This window comes from Moschus berezovskii, chromosome 2 (genome assembly GCF_049115385.1).
Source record: "Moschus berezovskii isolate FMDL1 chromosome 2, NW_MosBer_1.0, whole genome shotgun sequence".
NCBI classification, from domain to species: domain Eukaryota; kingdom Metazoa; phylum Chordata; class Mammalia; order Artiodactyla; family Moschidae; genus Moschus; species Moschus berezovskii.
Window position 1 is genome coordinate 102,236,315 of NC_142461.1, and position 20,935 is coordinate 102,257,249.

Consider the following 20,935-nt stretch of genomic DNA (forward strand, 5'->3'; position numbering starts at 1 on the left):
CTTTTCCTCAGCCTCAGAGAATCTGACTCAGCAGCCCTGGCATGAGACTAGAGGGTGCCTTGTTATCAACTTTCCCAAGTGAGTGTGAGAATCGGCCAAGTTTGGGAACCATGGTCTCATGCCAGCATTTCCTGCAGGGCCTATCAGTTCTACGGGATTTTAGATAAGTGATGTCAAAAAAAAAAAAAAGTTTTGTGTTCAAAGAAAGTGCTTCCTTCTAGAAGCCTTTACAATACTAAAGTATATGGCAAATTTCCAACGTAGCACCTTGTTTTGCAAACATATTTGACCACAAAATCCCCCTATTTCCCCTGGAGTACTCCATGAGACACACATTGGGAGATACTACCACTTTTAAGGTCATTTTTATAGATGCTAGAGGTGAATAATTTGATCGTGTTACATATTAACCTTCTTAGGGGATGGTCCTAAAGGAAATTTATGGTGTAGGCCAGGATTTTCCTCAAAAAGTAGTTCTGGATTTTCTCAGAGATTCAGGTAAGTGTTTCATTGAGACTTTGGATTTCCAGAGCTTGGAACACAGTACTCAGTATTATATTTGTTTGTATTAAAATAAACGTATGAAAGTGTGCCACCCCTCCTCCCCTTAGACCACAACATCCTCAGGGGTAGTATTTTGTGTCACATCTGTTGCATTTTCCAGCCACCCATGCATCTCTGGTGGCTCAGATGGTAAAGAATTCACCTGCAGTGCAGGAGACCTGGGTTTGATCCTTGGGTTGGGAAGACTCCCCTGGAGGAAGGCATGGCAACTCACTCTAATATTCTTGCCTGCAGAATCCCATGGACAGTGGGGCCTGGCAGGCTAAAGTCCATGGGATCACAAAGAGTCAGACATGACTGAGTGACTGTTACTTTCACTTTCACACATATAATAGTGTCCCTTTCACAGAAGACATTCCCAAAATACATGTTAACTGATAAGAACATTCTACAGTATGTGGCCAAGGAATGAGAAGGCTCGCTAAAAGAGAACATGATGGCTGTTTTCAAATATCTGAAAATTGAGTAGACTTGATCTGTATTGCTCTGGCCTACTACAAAGTTGATTTTGAAACTAGCCTCCAACAATGGAGTGGATCATATCCCAAGTAAGGAGCACTTTAAAACTGAAAAGAATTATATAGACAGTAGATGGCCATAGGCATTTGGTAGAAGAAATTCCCATACTGGACTGGAGCTAGCACAAGATCTTTTATGTTGCTTCAAATTTAAATTTGATTGATTTTCTAACTTCACAGAATTGAAGAGTCTGTAAACTTGCAAGATGGATGCAAACAAGTGAATGCCTGTTTCCTCATATGTAAAATTAGAAGGTAAGATTGGAATTTTTTAAAAAAATTAGTGAGACTTTCTTTTTTTCAAACACAATCTCACATGGATCCCTTCTGTATACAAAACACCTAGAAGTGAAGTCAGTTGGACCTACTCTGGTGACTCAAGTCAGCGAACAAGAAACTGACTGCTCACTTGACCTCTCCTGCTCTGGGGGTTCAGGACTCTCCAGACCCTCAGACAACACTTCTGCTTTGGGGGTTCAGGACCCTCCAGACCCTCAGATAACACTTGGAAAATCACTGGGCTAGATAATTTCTGAACTTGGCAGAAAAACTCTAAAATTCTGTTATGAGGCACACAGAAAAAATTTCAAGTATCAAAACAATCATCACTTTGTTCATTGTTTTATGGAATGAGAACTTAGTGCAATATAAATATAAAACTATAAGTATGTATTTTGCTCTCACAACTAGTTGCTTCTTGGTTTTAAACTTAAATACTTGAGGTTTTGAATATCCCAAACACTCCAAATATTTGGAATACTCATCCTAAGAAGTCATCACTGGGAGATAAAATATTTGACTGCAATTTTTCAAAATTAACAAGTACTTACCGATTAAATTTTGAGTGTAAAAGCTCATTCACAAAATTCTCTTCCTCAATATGGGCAAAGCTTGCAAGATGAGCTCCAAATTCTTCACAGAATTCTTCAGCTTCTCTCCATGTTCTTTTCATCAGGACTTTTTCACTATGAAATACCTGTATAGAAAAAGGGGAAAAGGTTGACAGAGTCATAAATAACATCAGTTCAGTTCAGTTCAGTTCAGTCGCTCAGTCGTGTCCGACTCTCTGTGACCCCATGAATCACAGCACGCCAGGCCTCCCTGTCCATCACCAACTCCCGGAGTAACTCAAACTCATGTACACAGAGTCGGTGATGCCATCCAGCCATCTCATTCTCCGTCGTCCCCTTCTCCTCCTGCCCCCAACCTTTCCCAGCATCAGAGTCTTTTCCAGTGAGTCAACTCGTCGCATGAGGTGGCCAAAGTATTGCAGTTTCAGCTTTAGCATCAGTCCCTCCAATGAACATCCAGGATTGATCTCCCTTAGAATGGACTGGTTGGATCTCCTTGCAGTCCAAGGGACTCTCAAGAGTCTTCTCCAACACCACAGTTCAAAAGCATTGATTCTTCGGCGATCAGCCTTCTTCACAGTCCAACTCTCACATCCATACATGACCACGGGAAAAACCATTGCCTTGACTAGACGGACCTTGGTTGGCAAAGTAATGTCTCTGCTTTTTAATATACTATCAAGGTTGGTCATAACTTTCCTTCCAAGGAGCAAGTGTCTTTTAATTTCATGGCTGCAATCAGCATCTGCAGTGATTTTGGAGCCCCCCAAAATAAAGTCTGACACTGTGTCCACTGTTTTTCCATCTATTTGCCATGAAGTGATGGGACCAGATGCCATGATCTTTGTTTTCTGAATGTTGAGCTTCAAGCCAACCTTTTCACTCTCCTCTTTCACTTTCATCAAGAGGCTTTTGAGTTCCTCTTCACTTTCTGCCATAAGGGTGGTGTCATCTGCATATCTGAGGTTACTGATACTTCTCCCAGCATAAGGCTGTTTAATTCTGGACAAAAGGATTCAGTTCAGTTCAGTCGCTCAGTCGTATCCGACTCTTTGTGACCCCATGAATCACAGCACGCCAGGCCTCCCTGTCCATCACCAACTCCCAGAGTTCACTCAAATTCATGTCTATCAAGTCGGTGATGCCATACAGCCATCTCATTCTCTATCATCCCCATCTCCTCCTGCCCCCAATCCCTCCCAGCATCAGACTCTTTTCCAGTGAGTCAACTCATCGCATGAGGTGGCCAAAGTTTTGCAGTTTCAACTTTAGCATCAGTCCTTCCAATGAACATCCAGGATTGATCTCCTTTAGAATGGACTGGTTGGATCTCCTTGCAGTCCAAGGGACTCTCGAGAGTCTTCTCCAGCACCACAGTTCAAAAGCATCAATTCTTCGGCAATCAGCTTTCTTCACAGTCCTTAAATAGATGGACCTTGGTTGGCAAAATAATGTCTCTGCTTTTTAACATGCTATCTAGGTTGGTCATAACTTTCCTTCCAAGGAGTAAGCGTCTTTTAATTTCATGGCTGAAATCAGCATCCGCAGTGATTTTGGAGCTCAAAAAAATAAAGTCTGACACTGTTTCCACTGTTTCCCCATCTATTTCCCATGAAGTGATGGGACCAGATGCCATGATCTTTGTTTTCTGAATGTTGAGCTTCAAGCCAACCTTTTCACTCTCCTCCTTCACCTTCATCAAGAGGCTTTTTAGTTCCTCTTCACTTTCTGCCATAAGGGTGGTGTCATCTGCATATCTGAGGTGATTGATATTTCTCCCGGCAATCTTGATTCCAGCTTGTGCTTCTTCCAGCCCAGTGTTCCTCATGATGTACTCTGCATATAAGTTAAATAAGCAGGGTGACAATATACAACCTTGACATACTCCTTTTCCTATTTGGAACCAGTCTATTACAGTAATATAATTGTTGTCATTATTCTACATTAAAGGATTGACCAAGAAGGGAGAAATAACATTTATTGAACTAAAATGTATCTACTTGTCTAAAAATTATTATCTCATTTTATTCTCAAAACAAAGACGTGAGGAGGATATGATGAGGACTCTTTTCCTCCATAAGAATTCTTTTTGTCCCCCTCCTAAATATCCTATGACTGGCATATGCTTGTCCCTTAATAAAATGTTTGTCAAGAGATGAGGAGAGTCAGGTAAGAGAAATTTACTATTTCAGGTCAACAAATTTCAGGTTACAAATTTCAGGTCAACACAGCCACATATTAGCAGAGCCAGGATTAGACCCAGTATTCTGTGGCTGAAGGAATCTGGCTGACTCAGGGGAAGAAATGAGAAATGAGACCTGAAACCTAAGACAGGTATATTTCTAGGGACTTTGAGCCTTAGGTGCTCTTTTTATGCTCAGTCATGTCCAACTCTTTGTGACCCCATGGACCATAGTCCACCAGGTTCCACTGTCCATGGGATTCTCCAGGCAAGAATACTGGAGTGGGTTGCCATACTCTCCTTCAGGGGATCTTCCTGACCCAGGGATCGAGCCTGCATCTCTCATGTCTCCTGCATTGGCAAGCAGGTTCTTTACCATTAGTGCCACCTATATTTCTAGGATCTTTGGATCTTAGCTGTACCTAAACTGTTGTTTCTCATCTGTTCTCACAGTTGCATGAATTCAGTCAAATGGGAAGTATGCTTTTGACTTTATGGAATCAAGATTGCCGGGAGAAATATCAGTTACCTCAGATATGCAGATGACACCACCCTTATGGCAGAAAGTGAAGAGGAACTCAAAAGCCTCTTGATGAAAGTGAAAGAGGAGAGTGAAAAGGTTGGCTTGAAGCTCAACAATCAGAAAACAAAGATCATGGCATCTGGTCCCATCACTTCATGGCAAATAGATGGGGAAACAGTGGAAACCGTGTCAGACTTTATTTTATTGGGCTCCAAAATCACTGCAGATGCTGATTTCAGCCATGAAATTAAAAGACGCTTACTCCTTGGAAGGAAAGTTATGACCAACCTAGATAGCATATTAAAAAGCAGAGACATTACTTTGCCAACAAAGGTCCGTCTAGTCAAGGCTATGGTTTTTCCTGTGATCATGTATGGATGTGAGAGTTGGACTGTGAAGAAAGCTGATTGCCGAAGAATTGATGCTTTTGAACTGTGGTGCTGGAGAAGACTCTTGAGAGTCCCCTGGACTGCAAGGAGATCCAACCAGTCCATTCTAAAGGAGATCAGTCCTGGGTGCTCATTGGAAGGACTGATGCTGAAGCTGAAACTCCAATACTTTGGCTACCACATGCGATGAGTTGACTCACTGGAAAAGAGTCTGATGCTGGGAGGGATTGGGGGCAGGAGGAGACGGGGATGACAGAGAATGAGATGGCTGGATGGCATCACCGACTCAATGGACATGAGTTTGAGTGAACTCCGGGAGTTGGTGATGGACAGGGAGGCCTGGCATGCTGTGATTCATGGGGTCGCGGAGCGTCGGACACGACTGAGCGACTGAACTGAACTGAAGGTCAAATGTGAGGAACCAACGACACAGAGCTTCAGACCCCAGACCTCTATACCTTCCTCATTTTTAACTGCCTGATGCTATGCTTGAGTCTCTGATGCCAGGTGGGCACCCTGCAGCCAGGCTTCACCAGGTTCTAATTTGCTGAGACCAGAATGAATGACCTTCCCAGTCCCATGGACTATAGCATAGCCTTTCTGTCTTTTAAATTATATGTCAAAACTCACCTCCTCTGGGAACCTTTTTTCGCATCACTTTAAATTCATAAGTCCTACTGCTATGCCTATCAAACACACCATATATTTGTTGATGTATCAGGGTAATGTGTAGTAGAAAAAGCACTGGACTGGCAGTCCCAAGACCAGGAATTTATTATAACTCTGTCAAAAAAATAATTGTGATCTTGGGTAAATCACCCCATCTCACTGCATGCTGCAGTTTACTCATTTCCAAGGTTTAACTTATTTCTCTGTGAGGTTACTCCTGGGCCCATTATTCCAAGAATTTAATGTAGGATTAGACATGTATACATGTAAATTGAGTGCATTCACAAGCCATTTCTGAGACTGCAATATTTCTAGAGACAGAGGCTGTCTCCATTCTGCTCTTCATGTGCCCATGTGCCAGAGAAGAACTTTCTCCCAGCATTTTAGAAATCTCTGTTTATATGATGAACCAAAGATAAAGCCACCAAACAAGAACATCATATTTCAAAGCTATATTTCTGAGAAGATAAGACACTGACTTAAATCTAGGATCTGAAGATGATTTGCAAAAAGATATTTCTTCACACAAAACATATATACATAAACTTCTGGTCATCAAAAACTGCCAAAGCTATTCTGGCAGCAGCTTGGCATTATTCCATAATAAGGATCTTATTCATTGGCTTACAGACAATATAGAATTGTACCATTTCCATACCCAGTGAGTGTCTGCCTTCTCCATTTGCAGGCAATAAGAATAATATTGACTGGAGCCTTAATATCAGTCCTCATGAGGAGGCCTCAGTGTCACCAGGATCTGTCAACATTTTGACCTAAAAATTATTTTGGACTATAACTGAAGGGATGGAGACAGCCAACAAATATTAATTGTCTGCTGTCTGCCAGGCACTAATCTGGAATAAAGGAATTCAGGATACATGGACAAAGTTGAAATAATGTTGGTTCCATTGAGAATGCCCATGTTACTTCCACATTACCTTGAAGCAACTGGCCAGGCCAGGCTCTGACTCCCAATCCAAATAGCAGGGGTGAAAGGGCCATCCCTCTTCTTGCTTGGTTTTCTCCCAGTTTTCCACTGGTTGCTTGCACAGGGACATCGCCTTAAAGTGTCTACAGTCCTTCACTTCCCAGCGACCAGGGTGACTCCTCCCTCGCATGACAACACAGCCACCAATGTAGCCTAAAAGCAGAAAACAACACTGTACCACCAGACCACGAGAACATTTTGTGCTTGGAAGACAGCTCTTTAGAGTGTTGGGTAATTGACATCTTGTAATGAAGCACCCAGACGAGAACAATCAAGATGAAAAAGGATGCTTTAGCGGCATGATCATCTCATTTCTCTTCATCTCCGGAGAAAAGAATAGTAGATCGAAAAGTGAGAGAAGAGAGACTATGAAGCCTGAAATTTGGGCATTTTGAGCTCAGATGGCAAATGATGGGCAATCAGGTGCTGTTCCAGTTTTGGACCGAAAATATTCCTCATATCTGATCAAATGCCAACAAGCCTCTACTATGAATTATTGAGCTTTTTAACTGTGCAGAAGAAATCTTAACTCACAATTTATTGAGCAGCTACCCTGTACACTGTGCTTTCAAACACTACTATGAAAAATTAGCAATGAAAAATGCATGGTGCTGATCCTCTGAGAAATTGATTCGACAGGAAAAAATACATTGATGATGGAGTCAGGCAGTGTGTGAGGTACACAACAGAGAACCTCACTATGAGAGAATGAAGTATATTCCAATGGGGTGAAATTCTGGGGGCAGCAGTGGGGGGAAGACACCAGGGAAAAACCATCTCGTTACGGGCAAGCCCCATTTTATTCTTTTGTGTACGTTTGAACTGTGTATACTGGAAAATGAAGCCTATTTTCCCATAAAAACAATTTCTAGGTTAAGATTCTCAAGTTTGTCATCAAATGTATAAAACTCATATGGTAGCTGAAAAATACACTTCAAATTTCAGTGAATAGTAGAAATCTCTTCCAAAAATAGAACAAAAATTGAGTAAAAATGAGGCTTTTTTTTTCTTCTTGAATCCGGAGCAATCATTCAATGAACTGAATCAACATTCACCACCAACAACAAAATTGTTGATCTATATCTACATACCAGTGGTGGTTTAGTCACTAAGTCACTCTTGTGACCCCATAGACTATAGTCTGCCAGGCTCCTCTGTCCATGGGATTTCTCAGGCAAGAACACTGGAGTGGGTTGCCATGCCCTCCTCCAGGGGATCTCCCCAATCCACGGATTGAACTCATGTCTCCTGCATCACAGGTGGATTCTTTACTGACTGAGCCACCTGAGAATGCCAGACTAGGCCGTATATTATTAGCTGATTGAGATAGAAGGACTAAACAAAACCCAACTCTTATAGTTGAGTGTGAGACACAAACAAATAAAGGATTAATTGTAGCAGGCATACTGTGTGAAGTGCTACAATAACGGTGTGCGTTAAAATTTCTGTGGGGAGACCTCAGAAAGGGCGATGGAGTCTGCCTCAGGACATCAGTAAAGTATTTGCAGGGAGAGACATCTGAGCTGCATTTTGGAGGATGTTAAAAGGAGAAAAGAGTTTTCAAGGGGTGCTTGTAAAAAAGTAAATGATTATAGATGAAGCATATGAAGACTTGTGATGATTCTTGAACTAAAAGGAACTTTTAAAAGTATAGTTACTTGGTACTAGATATTTGTCTTGCTGAATTTCCCTTCAGAAGTAATGGCTTCAATTTCTGCAGATACAGAGTAATTGGCATTATCCTTGCCAGCCATATTTGTGTTGTTTTATGCTGATAGAAGGGCTTCTCCAGTGGCTCAGCAATAATGAATCTGCTTCCAGTGCCGGAGTCACAGGATATAAAGGGTTTGATTCCTGGCTTGGGAAGATCCCCTGGAGAATGGAATGGCAACCCACTCCAATATTCTTGCCTGGGAAATCCCATGGACAGAGGAGCCTGATGGTCTATAGTCCATGGGGTCTCAGAGTCGGAGCGACTTAGCACACACATGCACACTAATAAAAAGACTAAACAGAGGGATAATGAAAAGTGGAATGAGAAGGAAGAAGACAGAGGAAGATGTACAAGGAGCGCCTCCTAGAGAAATGGAAAGGTGTTTGTGAAAGAGGAGAAAGAGCAAGGAAGCTAAAGTTTATGTCTGCAGTCATACCTGGATGCCCACCCTGTGTTAGGCACCTGCAGGAAGCCCATGGTCTTACGTATGTACACACGGTGATGGTCAAAGAAACCCACAAAGGTGAAAATGGCCAGTCATAGACAAGTAAACATGATTGTATGACAAGCAGAAGAAACTGAAGTCAAGAGAGAGAGCTGGTCCATATAAAGGCCATCAGTTGACTCCACTGGCCAGAGGAACTAGTTAGAGTTCAGGGTGGTGAGGGGGCAGGGGACCGAGTGTAGCGTACTGCCCCTGCCGTGAATGGAGCAATGGAGGCCTGTTGAGTGTAATTTGGGAATGCAGCTCACAGTTTAGCTGAGTCATGAACAATAGTGGAGTTGCTGCCTGCTCTGTGCAATGAAATTGAAATTGAACTGTGGAAATCCACATAGAAGCCGAAAACCTAATATGTCTATGGAGAGAATTGCTCTAATTGAAAGAGCAGGAGAAATACACACTCTCACCTGACTCCTCCATCCTTCCTTCTCAGCAGCCTTTGACTTGGGGCCTAGAGTCTGGGGTTCTAGTCTCAGCACAAATATTTAGTAACTCAAACCTCAAACCGGTTAATTAAACACAGAAGGCTGTGTCTAAAACACGCGGGCAATAATTCCTTTTCTTCTTATGGATTTTCATAAATAGAAAATAAAATAATGTATTAAGAAGCCCTGTGAGAAATATAAAGGGCTAAAACCATTCCTAAGATGTTGCTTCTATTTTTGACTGTTTTCATTACAAAAGCTGGGATTTTTGTGGCACAAGTTCTGCCTGAGTGTTCAGATAATTTTTAAAAGCTCAAATCAGCAAGTTTAAAGTGCAATAAACTTTTTTGTTGGTCTTGCATTTTATCTTACTTTTCCACAGCAGACAGTGATTAAATAGCTTTGGTTTTAGACACAAGATATTCAACTTTTCTTCATTAGTGAAGAAGGAGATGTTTGCGCACTGCTATGAAGATAAAAAGTACTGCCGGGGTTTTATTGGTATTCTAAAATGGTTAACTTAATGGAACATTTGACCTAAATTTTAGAGTCTCAGCCTCAAAGAAGCAGTGAAGGGGTATAATAAGGGGAGACTGGGCTAAGAAAGAGATAAACCAAATTTATAATCTCATGTTGTGAGGATGCTTGTAAAGCCAAATAACAAGGGTAGGGTGTGGGAAAGGGCACAGGTGTTTCTTCTCCCAGACTAATTGTTCTCAAATTTGGTAACTCATCTCCCACTGGGCAAGAGCAACATTCCTTCCGTCCCTTAGTGGTGAATCTCACATTTGAGCTGATTCTCCTTACTTGCCTTAGCCTCCCTCTACCTGATTTTACTCTCTCCATCAAACATGAATGGGAACACTTTCAGTCAATTGAGAAGTTCCAATTCACTATTCTAGTCTCTTCAATTTGGCAAAGTTATCTAGCCTTATAGCAAATTGAACCAACCTGGGAAAAGTTCCATCTTTCGCCTCTCTGGCCAAATACCTGAAAACAAACAAACCGAATCTATGTGTGGCCTCGGGGCAGGAGGGAATCATAACTGGGCCTTTAGACAATCATTTCACTTGTGCCTGTCTGCTTATTTCCCCTTGCCTGCAGCAACACTTTAACACATCCTTAATCTCAAGTCTTCTGCTCTGCCTTCCTTCATCTCTCTCTTCTCCTTCTCCATGGAGAAAAGTGAAGCTTTTGGGTCAGGAAAGGTGAGCTTTCATGGAGTTCGGCTTATCTGCCTGAGACCACATTAGGCATTTTATATGGTCTTTCCCCTATTTAACTTGAAAAACCTCTTTGAGGTGGATATTAGTGTCTACAGTTGGCTAATGGAAAAACCAAGGCTCAGAGGTGTAGTATCTTGTCTAGGGCCACATAATAGTTCAATAGGGTTGATCTAGAATTTGAAACCAGATTTAACTGAGTCTGCCATGAGATACTTTGGCCACCTCATGCGATGAGTTGACTCACTGGAAAAGACTCTGATGCTGGGAGGGATTGGGGGCGGGAGGAGAAGGGGACGACAGAGAAAGAGATGGCTGGATGGCATCACTGACTTGATGGACATGCGTTTGAGTGAACTCTGGGAGTTGGTGATGGACAGGGAGGCCTGGCGTGCTGTGATTCATGGGGTCACAAAGAGTCGGACATGACTGAGCGACTGAACTGAACTGAACTGAACCATGAGATAATGTCAAGGTGCAGAGGAGGTGGACATTCAATAAATAACTGTTGAATGAATAATTGAAACTTCCCCTCCAATTATGCTCCTCCATTTCCATGGAGTCTTCTCTCTCCCCTGGTCATACTTCTCCCCTTTGTGAACCCAAAGTACTTCCTTGAGATCTACTATCACATTTTAGTGTGTATGACAGTTACTTCAGTTCAGTTCAGTCACTCAGTCGTGTCCGACTCTTTGCAACCCCGTGAATCACAGCACACCAGGCCTCCCTGTCCATCACCAACTCCCGGAGTTCACTCAAACTCATGTCCATCGAGTCGATGATGCCATCCAGCCATCTCACTCTCTGTCGTCCCCTTCTCCTCCCGCCCCCAATCCCTCCCAGCATCAGTATAAAAAGATATGGAAATACCAGAAGGGTACTCAGAAATTAGGCTGTTCACTCTCATTTAGGTGTTGGTTCATTTCAGGATTCTGATGAGACTTAAAATGGATAAGTATCTATCTGTTGGATGGATAGGGTCCCCCTTGCCATGTATAGGGCACTTTCAAGAAAATAATCTGACCTGCTCTACTGCAATCCCATTCTCCTTGTCACTGACAGAAGATTTCCATTGATTTGAGACAATTGGGGGCAATACTTTGGAGTTATCCTGTGAGTGAAGAACTCCTTTCTCGCAGTGGTATCTAGATATAGAAACAACTTTTTTCACAGAGCCTGAGTTATGGATGGATGCAAAATTGTGATTTCCATTTATTTTTTTCTATAAAACACCTGTGAAACTCTAATAGTATTTGGAAAGACTTTTTTGAATACCTTAAAGGATAGATTAACCTGCTTCCTTTTATCATTTATAGCAACCTCCATATATATTGAATCCTTAATATAAATACAAGGTACATTTAGGTTTCTAATGCATTAGCTTCTCCCTAAATGAGAAAGGCCCTATTTATCATCTTTCTCTTTAATCAGTGGTACTAGTTAGTATAGATCAAAACTGTTTTTACCCAAATGGTTACTTCTCTTAATATACAGAATGCCATAGTCGCTTTGTTGTTGTTTTAGTAAAGATAGCAAGAAATTATTTAATAGAAATATCCCAGCTATGAAGAAGCCCCTAATGAATCAATCGATTCATTAATGCATCAATCATTAATGGCTTCTAACTTGCAAATAGTGAGAAAATGAAATGGTCTTTCTGAAAAAATAAGAATCTATGATTTGGATCAGGTCTCTGACTCTAACTTTTTAAAAATAAAAATGTTAATTTTATGAGAAATAAAAAGAATAGAGTAACACATTTTCAGTGCATTATGGGGATACAATCAAAAAGCCCAGACTGTGGGAAACTACAGGACAAACAAAACATTTGCATCAACAAGTAAAATTTTAAAAAATGACAGGGGGCAAGGAAGAGGGAACCTAGAGAGGAAAACAGACTTTAGGAGATCTATCCACTAATTACAATGTGCACACCTTTTTTTGATCTTGATTCAAATAAGCCATAATATACATTATATAATGGTTATGAATCATTTAGAAATTCAAGCATTAACTGAAGATTTATGATGCTATGAAATTATAGTTAATTACTTTTAGCTGTGATAATTGTATTATATTCATGTTTCTAAAGAAGGAGTCTTTATCTTTTAGAGCTAATACTGAAATATTTATGGGTGAAGTGATATGATATCTGGGATTTCTATGAAAAAATATGGGAAATGGGAGGAGTGGGTGAGAATATGGAAGAAACAAGATTGACCGTGGGTTGATAATTGATGACACTGGGTCATGGGTATAGATGGTGGTTCATTATGCTATTTGGTGGGCATAATACAAGGTTGATAAAATGGCAGAACTATGATTCCACCACAGATCGAATATTTTGATGATATGACATAAGGATAGAGTCTTCGTTGAGTTTATAAAAAGCTGCAGGCTTCCTGTTCAGTGGTAATTTATATAGTCAGTCTGGGCTGGATTAAGATTCTGACATGAGGACCAAGCTAACGGATTCTTTAGTGACAGGTGGAGAAAAAAATGTGATTTAGGATGGTGTTTCTCCAAATAGCAATTTAAAAGAAAAAACGAAACACAGGGCTTTTACATTGCTATTTTCTTCAAAAAAAGATTTACATTTTCATCTTATTCAGAGACAATTTACTCAATGTCAGTCAGCCTGAGCAGTCAAACTGAGCATCACGATATTATTTTTGCTTCAGGGAAAAGAGAAAAAGAGTAGTGCCACTCAAATAAATTACAACAGAAACTTATGAATGACAAGGAGTTCTGCTTCAGTTCCAAATTTTAGACATCCAAATATGCCCTGAGGAAGATAACATTAAAAACTAAGAATTTTGTCTGCTCAAAATGTATTAATTTATTTTGACAGGTATATATAGACATTCCTAACAAAATTCCAAGGTATATTAGAAATGATACCTTTTTTTCCCAATAATAGTGTGACATAGAACTTTACTATTCTCTGTATTTTAAAAACATTCATAAATTTGTAGAATGAGAAGTTTGTTTATTGAATGAATTGCGATGTTTCTCGTTTAGAGCTATGCAGTCACCAGTGTCTATACAAATTTCCTAAAGCGATGTTATACACAAGAATCTAATTTGTCTTACCTTCACCTTACATGCCTATTTTTAAAGTATAGTTTAAAAATATAAACTATATTTTTAGAGCATGTTAAGGTCACAGAAAATTTTAGTGGAAAGTAAAGACTTCCCTTATACCCCATGCTCCTTATATCCTACCATTGCCCTCACACACCAGAAGGGTACATTTGTTAAAATCTACATTGACACATCGTTATCACCCCAAGGTTTACATTGGGGTTCACTCTTGTTGTATGTTCTCTGGATTTGGACAAATGTATAATGACATATGTCCACCAGTGTGGTATGATATAGAACGGTTTCACTGACCACCTCCACCACCCGCATCCCAAATCCTCTGTGCTCTGCCTATAAACTCCTCCTTCCCCAAGCCTCTGGAAACCACTAATCTTTTTACTGTCTCCATAGTTTTGCCTTTTCCAGAATGTCATATGGTTGTAATTACACAGTACGCAGGCTTTACAGACTGGCTTCTTTCACTTAGTGATATGCATTTAAGTTTTCTCCATGACTTTTCATGACTTGACAGCTCCTTTCTTTTTATCACTGAATAATATTCCATTGTCTGCATGTAATACAGTTTATTTATTCACTCATCTACTACAGGACATCTTGATGGCTTGAAACTTTTGGCAAGTATGAATAAAGCTTCTATTTTAAAAAATCTGTATGCAGGTTTTTTGTGTTAACATCAGTTTTCAGTTCATTTGGATAAACATCAAGGAGTGTAAAAGTACGTTTACTTTTTAAGCAACTGGCAACCTGTCAGACGCGACGGGAGAGACGCCGGCCCCGGCGGCGCAGACGCGACGCGGGAGACGCCGGCCCCGGTGGCGCAGACGCGACGAACCACGCAAAGAGGTGTGGCCGTGAGGAGCTACCCAACGCCTGAGGCCAGGGCCGGCGGCCGAGAGGAGCTACCCCAGGTCCAACAGGCGGTGGCTGGGCCGAGAGGAGCTACTCCGCGTTCAAGGTCAGGAGGGAGGCCTTGAGGAGATACCCCTTGTCCAAGGTAAGGTACAGCGGCTGCACTTCGCTGGAGCGGCTGTGAAGATTTTTCCACGACCAAGGTAAGAGAAACCCAAATAAGACGGTAGGTATTGCTAGGGGGCATCAGAGGGCAGACACACTGAAATCATAATCACAGGAAACTAGCCGATCTGATCACATGGACCACAGCCGAATGTGGTCCACTGGAGAAAGGAATGGCAAACCACTTCAGTATGCTTGCCTTGAGAACCCCATGAACAGTAACAAAGGGCAAAATGATAGGATACTGAATGAGGAATTCCCCAGGTCGGTAGGTGCCCAGTATGCTACTGGAGCTCAGTGGAGAAATAACTGTAGAAGGAATGAAGGGATGGAGCAAAAGCAAAACCAATACCCAGTTGTGGATGTGACCAGTGATAGAAGCAAGGTCCGGTGCTGTAAAGAGCAATATTGCATAGGAACCTGGAATGTTAGGTCCATGAATCAAGGCAAATTGGAAGTGGTCAAACAGGAGATGGCAAGAGTGAACGTCGACATTCTAGGAATCAGTGAATTAAAATGGACTGGAATGGGTGAATTTAACTCGGATGACCATTATATCTACTACTGTGGTCAGGAATCCCTTAGAAGAAATGGAGTAGCCATCATGGTCAACAAAAGAGTCCGAAATGCAGTACTTGGATACAATCTTAAAAATGACAGAATGATTTCTGTTCGTTTCCAAGGCAAACCATTCAATATTACAGTAATCCAGGCCTATGCCCCAACCAGTAATGCTGAAGAAGCCGAAGTTAATCGGTTCTATGAAGACCTACAAGACCTTTTAGAACTAACACCCAAAAAAGATGTCCTTTTCATTCTAGGGGACTGGAACGCAAAAGTAGGAAATCAAGAAACACCTGGAGTAACAGGCAAATTTGGCCTTGGAGCACGGAATGAAGCAGGGCAAAGGCTCATAGAGTTTTGTCAAGAGAATGCACTGGTCATAGCAAACACCCTCTTCCAACAACACAAGAGAAGACTCTACACATGGACATCACCAGATGGTCAACACCGAAATCAGATTGATTATATTCTTTGCAACCAAAGATGGAGAAGCTGTATACAGTTAGCGAAAACAAGACCAGGAGCTGACTGTGGCTCAGATCATGAACTCCTTATTGCCAAATTCAGGCTTAAATTGAAGAAAGTAGGGAAAACCACTAGACCATTCAGATAGGACCTAAATCAAATCCCTTATGATTATACAGTGGAAGTGAGAAATAGATTTAAGGGACTAGATCTCATTGATAGAGTGCCTGATGAACTATGGACGGAGGTTCGTGACATTGTACAGGAGACAGGGACCAAGACCATCCCCATGGAAAAGAAATGCAAAAGAGCGAAATGGCTGTCTGAGGAGGCCTTACAAATAGCTGTGAAAAGAAGAGAGGCGAAAAGCAAAGGAGAAAAGGAAAGATATAAGCATCTGAATGCAGAGTTCCAAAGAATAGCAAGAAGAGATAAGAAAGCCTTCCTCAGTGATCAATGCAAAGAAATAGAGGAAAACAACAGAATAGGAAAAACAAGAGACCTCTTCAAGAAAATTAGAGATTCCAAGGGAACATTTCATGCAAAGATGGGCTCGATAAAGGACAGAAATGGTATGGACCTAACAGAAGCAGAAGATATTAAGAAGAGGTGGCAAGAATACACAGACGAACTATACAAAAAAGATCTTCACAACCAAGATAGTCACGATAACGTGATCACTGACCTAGAGCCAGACATCTTGGAATGTGAAGTCAAGTGGGCCTTAGAAAGCATCACTACAAACAAAGCTAGTGGAGATGATGGAATTCCAGTGGAGCTATTTCAAGTCTTGAAAGATGATGCTGTGAAAGTGCTGCACTTAATATGCCAGCAGATTTGGAAAACTCAGCAGTGGCCACAGGACTGGAAGAGGTCAGTCTTCATTCCAATCCCAAAGAAAGGCAATGCCAAAGAATGCTCAAACTACCGCACAATTGCACTCATCTCACACGCTAGTAAAGTCATGCTCAAAATTTCCCAAGCCAGACTTCAGCAGTATGTAAACTGTGAACTCCCAGATGTTCAAGCAGGTTTTAGAAAAGGCAGAGGCACCAGAGATCAAATTGCCAACATCCTCTGGATCATGGAGAAAGCAAGAGAGTTTCAGAAAAACATCTATTTCTGCTTCATTGACTATGCCAAAACCTTTGACTGTGTGGATCACAATAAACTGTGGAACATTCTGAAAGAGATGGGAATCCCAGACCACCTGACCTGCCTCTTGAGAAACCTGTATGCAGGTCAGGAAGTGACAGTTAGAACTGGACATGGAACAACAGACTGGTTCCAAATAGGAAAAGGTGTATGTCAAGGTTGTATATTGTCACCCTGCTTATTTAACTTCTATGCAGAGTACATCATGAGGAACGCTGGGCTTGAAGAAACACAAGCTGGAATCAAGATTGCTGGGAGAAATATCAATAACCTCAGATATGCAAATGACACTACCCTTATGGCAGAAAGTGAAGAGGAACTCAAGGGCCTCTTGATGAAAGTGAAAGAGGAGAGTGAAAAGGTTGGCTTGAAGCTCAACATTCAGAAAACAAAGATCATGGCATCTGGTCCCATCACTTCATGGGAAATAGATGGAAAAACAGTGGAAACAGTGTCAGACTTTATTTTTTTGGGCTCCAAAATCACTGCAGATGCTGATTGCAGCCATGAAATTAGAAGACGCTTGCTCCTTGGAAGGAAAGTTATGACCAACCTTGATAGTATATTAAAAAGCAGAGACATTACTTTGCCAACCAAGGTCCGTCTAGTCAAGGCTATGGTTTTTCCCGTGGTCATGTATGGATGTGAGAGTTGGACTGTGAAGAAAGCTGATCGCTGAAGAATTGATGCTTTTGAACTGTGGTGTTGGAGAAGACTCTTGAGAGTCCCTTATACTGCAAGGAGATCCAACCAGTCCATTCTAAAGGAGATCAATCCTGGGTGTTCATTGGAGGGACTGATGCTAAAGCTGAAACTGCAATACTTTGGCCACCTCATGCGGCGAGTTGACTCACTGGAAAAGACTCTGATGCTAGGAAAGGTTGGGGGCGGGAGGAGAAGGGGACGACGGAGAATGAGATGGCTGGATGGCATCACCGACTCTGTGGACATGAGTTTGAGTGTACTCCGGGAGTTGGTGATGGACAGGGAGGCCTGGCGTGCTGTGATTCATGGGGTCGCGGAGAGTCAGACATGACTGAGCGACTGAACTGAACTGAACTGATACCGTTTTGCATTCCTGCCAGCAATGTATGAGCCCTCCCGTGGCTCCAAATACCTGCCAGCATTTGGTATCGTCAGTGTTTTGGATTTTGGTCATTCTAATAAGTGTGAAGGGGCTTCCCTGATGGCTCAGTGGTAAAGAACTCACCTGCCAATGCAGGAGACATGGGTTCAGTCCCTGCGTGGGGAAGATCCCCTGGAGAAGGAAATGGCAACCCACTCCAGTATTCTTCCCTGGGAAATCCCATGGACAGAGGAGCCTGGTGGGCTGCAGTCCATGGGGTTACAAAAGAATTGAACACTACTTAGCGACTAAACAACAACAAACAAAAAGTGTGTAGCAGTATCTCATTTTTGTTTTAACTTGCAATTTCTTATTGACATACAGTGTTGAACATATTTTCATTTGCTTACATTTGATCTATGTATCCTCTTTAAGATCTCTTGTCCCATTTTACATTGGATTTTTTGTTTATTATTGAGTTTTAAGAGTACTTTGTATATTTGTAAAATAATCCTTTATCAGCTGTGATTTTTTTTTTTAACAAATATTTTCTCTCAGTCTATGGCTTGTCTTCTCATTCTCTTGACATTATCTTTCTTTCTCACAGCACAAGTTTTATTGAAGTTTTAGTTTTAATGAAATCTAGCTCATCAATTATTTATTTCATAGATTTTTGCTTTTGGTGTTGTATCTAAAAAGTCATACCATACCTAAGGTCATGTAGGTTTTCTTTTTTGTTATCATCTGGGAGTATAAAAGTTTTATGTTTTACATTTAGATCTATGATCTATTTTGAGTAAATTTTTGTTAAGAGTATAAGCTCTGTGTCTAGATGTTTTCTTTTTTTGACATGTGGATATCCAACTGCCTAAGCACCATTTGTCATAAAGAGTTTTTCCCATTGTATTGTTTTTGCTTCTTTTTCAAAGATCAGTTGACTATTCTGTGTCAGTCTATTTCTGAGTTCTTTTATTTTTAATAAAATTTTTAATTTTATTAGAAAACTGAAATTTACAATGTGTTTATATCACTCACTGAGTAGATGGCATTTAAAAACAACATCATTACAGAAAGATAACAAAAATACAATTTTATCTTTATTTTATCAATTTTATCTTTATTGCATTAATACCTGGTATATATTAGGTGCTTTCTTTTCTTTATGATTATTCTGTTTATCTTGCTAACTTTTTAAACTGGCTGTATACTTGTATACTCATTGCTTTTCCTTTTTATGTAAAGTCTACTACATTTAAGGCCTCAGTGACTAATGTTTTCCATATCCCGTAGGTATTAAGACTTTGTATTTTTGTTATTTCTGAGTTCTTTATCCTGTTTTATTGATTTATATTTCTTTTTTTGCCAAACCATATTGTGTTAATTGGGCTTCCCAGGTGGCTCAGATGGTAAAGAATATGCCTGCAGTGCAGGAGACCCGGGTTTGATCTCTGGGTCAGGAAGCTCCCCTAGAGAAGACAATGGCTACCCACTCTAGTATTCTTGCCTGGAGACTCTCATGGACAGAGGAGCAACAGTCCATGGGGTCACAAAAAGTTGGACATGACTCAGCGACTAAACATATATACATACATTGTCTTAATTATTGTAGATTTATAATAACTTTTGAAGTCAGATAGTGTCAATTGTTTGACTTTGTTCTCCTTCAATACTGAGTTGGCTATTCTGGGTCTTTTGCCTCTCCATATAAACTTTAGAACCAGTTTGTCAGTATCCACAAAATAACTTGGTGGTTTTTTATTGCAATGGCCTTGAGTCTATAGGTCAATTTGTGTAGAACTGACATCATGACAATATTGAGTCTTTCTGTTTATGAACATGGACTCTCTATTCATTAATTTCTTCTTGATTTCTGTCATTAAGTTTGTAATTTTCCTCTATAAATCTTATACATATAGTTAGATTTATACCTAAAAATTTCATTTTGAGGGGTGCTAATGTGCTGGGAAGGGTTGGGGGTGGGAGGAGAAGGGGACGACCGAGAATGAGATGGCTGGATGGCATCACCAACTCTGTGGACATGAGTTTGAGTGTACTCCGGGAGTTGGTGATGGACAGGGAGGCCTGGCGTGCTGTAATTCATGGGGTCGCGGAGAGTCGTACACAACTGAGCGACTGAACTGAACTGAACTGAATGTAATATGTTTATAATTTAAAATTCTTTTTTTCACTGTTGATATACAGAAAAGCAATTAACTTTTGTACGTTAATCCTGTATCCTGCAATCTTGCTATAATTGATTATTAGCTAGAGGAATTTTTTGAATCTAATTTTCTACATAAACAATCATGACATCTGTGAACAAAGTTTTATTTCCTTTTTTCCGATCTGTATACTTTTATTTGCTTTTCTTGTCTTATTGCATTAGTTAGGACTTCTAGTACAATGTTTAAAAGAGTGTTGATAAGGGACATCTTTGCCTTGTTCCTTAGTAGGGAAGCTTCTAGTTTTTCACCATTAAATATGATATCTGGGTTTTCTGCAGATGTTCTTTATCAAGTTGAGGAAGTTCCCATCAATTCCTTGTTTGCTAATAATTTTTAACATAAATGGGTATTGAATTTTGTCAGATGCTTTTTCTGCATCTATTGATATGATCACGTGAGTTTTCTTTTGTTGATATGATGGAAAACATTAATAGGTTTTTAAATGTTGAACCAGCTTTGTATACCTGGGATAAATTCCACTTGATTGAAGTGTATAAATTCTCTTTATACATTTTTAAGTCAATTTGTTAATATTTGGTTAAAGATTTTGTGTTTATGTTTATGAGAAATATTGGTCTGTAGTTTTCTTGTAGTGCCTTTTTCTGACTTTGGTGTAGGGTAATGCTGCCCTCATATAATGAGTTATAGAGTAGTCTCTTTGCTTCTAACTTCTAGAAGAGGTTGTAGAGAACTGGTATAATTTCTCACTTAAAATGTTTGGTAGAATTTACTAGCTGAACCCATATGAGCCTGCTGCTTTCTGTTTTGGAAGGTTATGAATTACTGATTCAAT

At 40.5% G+C, this 20,935-nt stretch overlaps 1 protein-coding gene across 3 annotated transcripts in view; it reads right to left on the reverse strand.

Annotated features, from left to right (window-relative positions):
- PLA2R1 (phospholipase A2 receptor 1) overlaps positions 1-20,935 on the reverse strand; it is a 138,918-nt gene that overhangs the window by 47,105 nt on the left and 70,878 nt on the right. For all 3 annotated transcript variants that reach the window (XM_055397383.2, XM_088829692.1, XM_088829691.1), the window contains exons 12-13: positions 6,635-6,837; positions 1,913-2,058 (exon numbers count right to left, since the gene is read on the reverse strand). In XM_055397383.2, the coding sequence (XP_055253358.2) occupies positions 1,913-2,058; positions 6,635-6,837 (349 nt within the window). The remainder of the gene's footprint in view (positions 1-1,912; positions 2,059-6,634; positions 6,838-20,935) is intronic.